The sequence below is a fragment of the Amaranthus tricolor genome, chromosome 3 (assembly GCF_026212465.1).
Source record: "Amaranthus tricolor cultivar Red isolate AtriRed21 chromosome 3, ASM2621246v1, whole genome shotgun sequence".
In the NCBI taxonomy this organism is placed as follows: Eukaryota; Viridiplantae; Streptophyta; class Magnoliopsida; order Caryophyllales; family Amaranthaceae; genus Amaranthus; species Amaranthus tricolor.
In genome coordinates this window covers 26,096,759-26,104,236 of record NC_080049.1, presented here as the reverse complement: position 1 = coordinate 26,104,236, position 7,478 = coordinate 26,096,759, and the positions used below count along the sequence as shown (strand labels likewise).

The following is a 7,478-nucleotide window of genomic DNA, read 5'->3' as shown; positions in this document are numbered from 1 at the left end:
AATTATAAGAATTGATTGGGAATAAAATTTTACCACATTTTTTCTATATTTTTATATGATATTATTATATATCATAGGTGGGTCAACCAAACGAACCATAAAGTAAAATAAAATAAAAAACTATTTTATGAACTTTTAAAAAATGGGTCAAAGTGGGTTGGACTAAACGGGTTTTGACCCTCCCGGCCCGTTTAATATTTGACATAATTCGCTCCCCTCGACCCATTTAAAATTTGATCTGACCCACCCGACCCGGCCCATTCAACACCTGTACATATGAATGACCAAAATTGAAGGATACTTAAAGAAAATACCAAAAACAAATATATACATTCCATTAATGTCATATAACTAAATGTAAATGTGAACCTCACATAAGAATAGCTACAAAAATAATGATAAAAAAGAATTAAACTGCAGCATAATGCCTAAAAGACAAATGAACATCATCAAAAGAAATACTAGAAGTAGCCTTAATAGCAAGCTCACACAAATCTTCAAGCGATAAGGGCTTGTTTGCTTGAGACTTGGGTAGTAGGAAATACAAATGACCCGGTTGTAGCTCTTCGGGTTCGGGTATATTATCCGGGTATGAACCAATAGACATGGAATCAGAACTACACAGAAAACAAGTAGGGTTGCAAGACAATATCTGCTCTGCACAAATGGGCGGGTTGAACTCTTTGATCCGACCATCCATATGAACCACTTTGATTAGTTTTGAGGAGATTGGTTTGTTCCCTGTTGTTTTGGGGTGGTTCTTTTGTGATGAAGCACACCCTCCCATGATTTAATTTGTAAGGAATCAATGCACTCGTGAGCTGAAGAGTAGAATAATTTGAATGATATATAAATGGAGTTGTACTATTTAAATGAGAGTTGAATCTAGAGCCGATTATGAAGGACAATTGGTAAGAGAAAATATTGACGTAAAAAAAGGATGGTGGAGTGGTTGCTACTTGCTAGTAAAATAATGGTGCAAGATATTGGAGTTTACTCGATAGGCGTTTGGGAAATTACTCTTGCCTTACAAATGTTATTGTCCCGTTAATAAATACTATCTCTTATTCTCTTTACTTGTCCCATTTGTTTTTAGCACATTTACCAATACACGTTTTCAATTTTAAATATCTCTAATTGTGCTTGAGTAAAAATTATAAAAAAAGTTGATATTAATAAAATTTACAAAAAGACGAATCAAACAGATCTCACATGACTATGCTGTAACTTATAGATTAAAAACAACTCACATAATAAAAGCGATTGATGAATAGAAGGGAGTATTAGGTTACGGGAATAAGAAGTTGAATATTGTAACGTTAAGGTTAGGAATATTTAAAAATAAGAGAGAATATAACAAGTGAAAACAATTAAATCATGTAAAAAAAAGTTAAATTTATTAGAAGATAGCAAGAAAATTAAGCAAAGTCAAACTGACAAATTAAAATAAAAATGAGGCCATTCATTGGAATGTTGAGTAGCTTTTTGGAATATTTTAACTTATTTAAGGTACAAATAATTAGTTGCGTAGGCAAACAATTTGATGCGAGTACATGCCAGCTTTTTTCAAGAGCATCCATGAGCAATGGTTTACCCGTTATTTTGAGGGGCCTAAAATTTGTAATCTATCTCATTTTTGTTTAGTCCCTTTGTCTTGGAAAATTAGGAGCAAAGAGAAAAGGTGTGATTTCTTTTTAAAAAATGGATATTGGTATTAATTTTTGTGAATGGGTTATGACAATGGTGAAGAAATAATAACAAAAAACAAGTGCAAATAAAACAACCAAAACAGAGCACAACAATAGAAGACTCAAAACACACAACATATGAGATATCTAAGGATATCCCCTCAAAACAAGTATGTCATCATTGATATACTCAACAATACATTAATGACTCACCTTATAAGCTTCCAGAACAAACCTCTCAAAGCAAAGATTGAACCTTTGATGTCAATCTCTCTCAAATGCCCTAATACATGTGGAGAAAACTCTCTTAGCTAAAATCCTAGTTAACTCTTAGTATTAGGCTCTCTCTTAACCCCTAATGAAATCCTAATACCCCTTATATAGTCTCATGACATATTTGGGGACCTTAGGACAATCCCACAAAAAGTGAAACTAAAACAGAAAAGCTTTTGTTTCCCCGCTGTTATTCGCTCGACCAAGCACATTACGCTCGACTAGTTGAGCGTCCTCACAAAGGCACTGGAACGTTATTGATCTTTGGCTCGACTGAGCCATAGTGCTCGACTACACCTGTTGGCATTCCCATGCAATCATCAAGGCACACCCTCCCTTGCACAAGCCTATTCAAATCATCATCATTGATCACTTGGTTAAGTGATCCAAACCTTAGCACTCAATATTTCATGGCACACCCCACACCACTGTCAAGTGTGCACGACATGACATGAGCTACGAGGTGCTCAAAGTCGTCATCAATATTGTGGGAATTGGCTCTTGATTCAACATTGATAAATAAAGAGAGAGAGAGAGAATAAATTGTGTAAATGAAGTTAAAAAAGTTAAAATGTATGGATGAAATTTTAAAAAAATGATGTGTCATTGTCCAAAAATAGAAATGATGCAAAATAAGAAGAATGAACCAATATGGCAATATATGCGAAATGAGTGTTACAGAGGAGTATATTAATTAAAAAAAGTCATATATTTTTACGTAGATGAAAAAGTGATCATATAATCAATTTGCAATGATTTTCCATAACTAATGGTCATTGGAGACTTTAGTATTGAATAGTTATTTGGTTTTAAGTTAGGTTGGTGGATATAGTTTGATATTTTTTTTCATGGATAATCATTGCAGTTTAGTAACTTAGTAATTTTGATTTTTTGTATTTTATAAATTAATTGATTAATTGAGCTTATTAGTGTTTTGTATAATTGATAAAATTAGAAGTTTATCAATTCCAAAGTTTAAGAACTCATTATTTTGCTTTCACTGAGGACCCCAAAAATATCCAAGTCAACCTCATTAGTGTTTGATAAATTAACTAGTTAAAATAACTTATTATAGCTAAAAATTAATTAATTTACAACAGACCGCTCTATTAAAATTTTCAAAATAAACTACTTAATCAGTTAATAAAATCAACTGATAAATTTGTCAAACCCCTTAATTTCTAGCATAACGGTTTGGGAGTAACGTGTCTTATTCTCTATATGAATCATCAATCCAGAATATATGTCTTTTATGGCAGATAATCACTACTCTGGTTTAAGACTGGCTCAGATGGATATGGGTTGAATTATAAGAGTACTTGGGTGGGCTAACTGGGTCAATGATTTCATATTACATGGTCGGCTATATTTTGTGAAGTCCAATATGGGCTAATTTTATAATTATTAATTATTGACTAATTTTTTTGGTCATATGCTCTAACAAGTATGATGTTGGGTTTCTAATCTATTTTGTTTTGCATTCATTTACTTTTTTGAGAAATTATTTCTTTCTACAAAACTTTAACACAAAAGTTTATAGTTTATTTTTTTAAGATATAAATACTCCATCTATTTTTAAACTGTCAAAAATTTATTTTAAAAGTTGCATTCAAAACATGGGCACAAAATAAAATAAAAAAAAAAAGAAAAAAAAAACTATATCTTCCCTAAATATAACACTTGCCTGAAAATTCAATAAGTTAATTATATTGTAAGGAAGAAACACAAAGTTCAACAAAAAAAAATTCAAAAAAATCATATTTTCAATTGAAACACGTTAAAGAAGAGGAATATAAAAAAAATACTTGAAAAAATATCTACTTTAAGCCTTAAAACACCCACTTTCCTACTTTAAAAATTATATTTTGAAACACTTTTCTTTGGTTTTATACCACCTACTTATAGAACATATATAAACCACATGCTAAATACTTTGGATTTTATAATACCTAGATTAAATATTATTTCGCCTACTATAAACTTAAAACATTTAAATTTTATCTATATAAACACATATTTTAAAATCTTAAAATCCCTATTTGGATCTTATAATAATTGTACTTAGAAAACGCTTACTTTTGAACGTTTACTTTGCATCAACACTCTTAAAATCCTACTTAATATGGGTCCCACAATTCCTTTTTATTACTACGACAACTACTTTGTGCCATAAAATGCCTATTTTGTATCCAAAAATTATTTCTATAAGAAATGTTTATGGGAATAAAAAAAAATTTTAAATGATGTATATATTATTTAATTAAATAATATATTTATTGGAGAAAAATGGAGAGTATAAGCATTAAAAAACTAGTAAAATAAAGTTAGTAGAAAAAAAATAAGAACCACAATTATTAAATAATACTCCCTCCATTCTTTTTGTTCTTTTTGTTTACTTTTTACACTGTTTTTAAAGCAAATTTTAAACCACAAAATCTCTAAGTGCACATAATAAAAAATTCTAAACATTAAGACGAATTTAATGGAATCTCACATGGATATATTTTATCTACTAAATATGTCTCAAAACATTAATTAAATTTCTCCTCCTGAAAGTGAAATATTACAAATGGAAAAACATTAATAAACGGAGAGAGTATTTAAATAAAATTATTGAAAAACATGTATGGACCATAAGCAAATCAAACATGTTAAACTGAAGTTAGTGGAAAGTATATGGAGACTATAAACATTAATAAAATATTAAATCGAGTATTAACAAGGTAAATTATGTCCAAAAAATTTATAATATAAATCAAAAGATATTGCAGGAAACGGCAAATAAACGGTCCTAAATAACAAATGGAAAGAATTGTAAGGAAAGGAGAGAGTACATTAAATCTGAAAAGGCCATACTTTGAATCTTATAATATATAAATACTTTAGGTATTAAAACGTGTAATTTGTAACTTAAAAAGCCAACTTTATATCTTAAAAACAGTACTTTAATTCATAAAACCCTTACTTTGAATTTTATAATGCTCTAACCAATTTTAAATATTAAAACGCCTACTTTGAAACATAAATGCTAAACTTACATCTTAAAATACCTATTTTAAATTTTAAAATCTCCATATTCTTCGAATCTAAAAAAACCAACTTTATATTTTAAAAATTTACTTTAAATTTAAAATTTCAACTAAGATTCTTACTAAATCAACTGTTTTAAAGCAGCTAATTTATAGGAGTAGCTCTTTTTCTTAAACGTGAATTTCATTAAAAAAAATGAAATAAGATTGATGGTAGAACACAAATTTAGAAGAGTATCATAGTACCAAAATGCCTAGGAGAATTATGAGATTTACAATTCGTATAATACGAAGAATAAGAAGGTGGTGAATTCTTCCTCATTAGCTTAGACAATACATCATCATGCATGCCTCAAACTTATTATCATGTTTCCTTATACTCTACATAAATACTTATTGATCAATTTATTTGTAAATAAATTTTGATAATAATAAAATTATTGAACACACTCCAAATAAAAAGGCGAAAAAGCAACAACACTTTGGCCTCGCCTTTTGGACGCTAAATAGCCTGATGCCAACTCGTCACCGAACGCATGGATTTTTCTTAAAATGGCGACAAACGCTTGTTCATTGTCTTTTGATTGTCATAATTTTCTTTTTTTTTTTTTTGTATTTTCAAATAGTAACCTATAATTAACTAGAAGAATAATAAACTTCAAATAAAAGAGAATGAGTTATAATGATTTAAATATGTGGTACTATAAAGAATTGTTAAGAGCTCAAACAAAGGTGGCTTGATAGTAACCACAAACTTGAATAAGTATGAACGACCCACATGCTGATGATCTAGGAGAAATACTTATCAGCCTTTATTACATTGGTTCATATCAACCATCGAATTGTGTATGCGTCAAGAAGTGGGGGATTCAGATCACTTGGCCATCCTTTAACTTGTGAGCTTCTTTCTGATTTGCTCCCTACTTTTGTCTTGGTAGGGGCTTCCGTCTCTGACGACGCCGGTCAAGGATCAAAACTTAGCGCTCCTTGTTTAAATTGTTTTGCTTATTGTGTCCATTTTCTCTGTCCCTCTTATTTAGTATTATTTTTAATTTTAAATATTTGTTCATAATTTTTTTATTTTATTCATATATTTTAATTATGTTTTAATTTAATGCATTTAATTTATTATCTTTTTTTTTTACTAATCATCAAATATTAATATTTTTCATAAAAAAAACTGATTATTTTCTCTTATAAGACATAGGAGTATGTAAGGTAACCAAGGTGGGCAATAAAATGGCCCACAATGTCATGTTGTAACGCCATAATCTAACAAAACATAGTTCATTATCCCTCTTTATTAGCATTAATTTTCATTTTGGTTGTTCTTCTGCCCATAATTATATATTCCCTCATATTCATTTAATATGTTCCATTTGACTTTTTATCATTTTTTAGGTGATCAAATGGAACCACATGTAATGAAAAAAGTATAGTATTTTTAAATTTTAATAGGGGTAAAGTGAGGTTAGTAGTTGTAAAGATGTGAAAAGTTAAGTTTAGTAAGGATAAATTGTTAAAGTGAGCATACCCAAAATAAAATTGAAATATTTAAGGTAACTTGACTAAATAAGGGAATAAGATACTTAAAATGAATAGGAGGGAGTATTATTTTGATATTTGGAAACGAACTTGATCTTCACCTTCTTCATTTTATTCTCAATTACATGCTTAGACTTTCTTTAAAATTATTAACACAATTTATCATCTCTCTTTATTTAATATCACATTTTCAAAACTTCTCATACTTTCTTAAAAAATTATTCTCTTTCTTTTTGATTCAATCTCATTGGAATACACAAAGTAGAGTTTAATGTTTTAATTTTGAATCAAAAAATTTTTGAAAATTTAATTTAACATATTAACTATTTTACATGTGAAATAAGAATTAAGGGCAATTTTACTTCTATTCAAATTTATTAAAGAACTCAGCTTAGTGAGGGCTAGTTGTTTAATTATTATCGATTTTAACCCGAGAAAAAGTAGGAGAATGAGCAGTGGGATGGGTTTCTTCAACCAGACTAGTAAAACCCCATCACATCCATGATTATGAGTCAAAAATTAATTTTCATAAGGCGTCTCTATTCAGCGATGCCCTGCATTAAGAAGATAAATACATGTGAACGAAAATAATTTATTAGCTTATGTAGTCGAACTTAATTTTTGAAATTATTGTTATTATTAATCAAATTTGTTAAAGATCATATTGTTGGTTTAAATAATTATTATGATCATTTAACTTGAAGTTCAACTAAAGTATTAAATTCACCATGTGAACGTTTAAACTTAAAGTAATATATTATGGGTCGAATTTAACTTATAATACCTCGAGTACGTAATTAATTTAAACCCAAAATAACTAGAACTCCCAATTTTTTAACTCAAATATAACTTGAATATGATATATCATTTTAAAATCGACCCTAACCTAAAATAACATGACTCAAAGTTGACCCTAAATAAAAAATATCCTAGTCGAAGTCTA

General features: G+C 28.9%; 1 protein-coding gene across 1 annotated transcript; it reads right to left on the bottom strand.

The window, feature by feature from the left end:
- Window positions 1-274: 274 nt before the first annotated feature.
- On the bottom strand, window positions 275-1,006 carry LOC130808664 (uncharacterized). Its single transcript, XM_057674120.1, has one exon. It carries the CDS (start codon window positions 785-787, stop codon window positions 410-412), a length of 378 nt encoding a protein of 125 aa, XP_057530103.1. The 5' UTR covers window positions 788-1,006; the 3' UTR covers window positions 275-409.
- Between the last annotated feature and the right edge of the window lie 6,472 nt (window positions 1,007-7,478).

Coding starts and splice junctions, on each gene's coding strand:
- LOC130808664 (XM_057674120.1), bottom strand. CDS start 787: ATGGGAGGGTGTGCTTCATCACAAAAGAACCACCCCAAAACAACAGGG.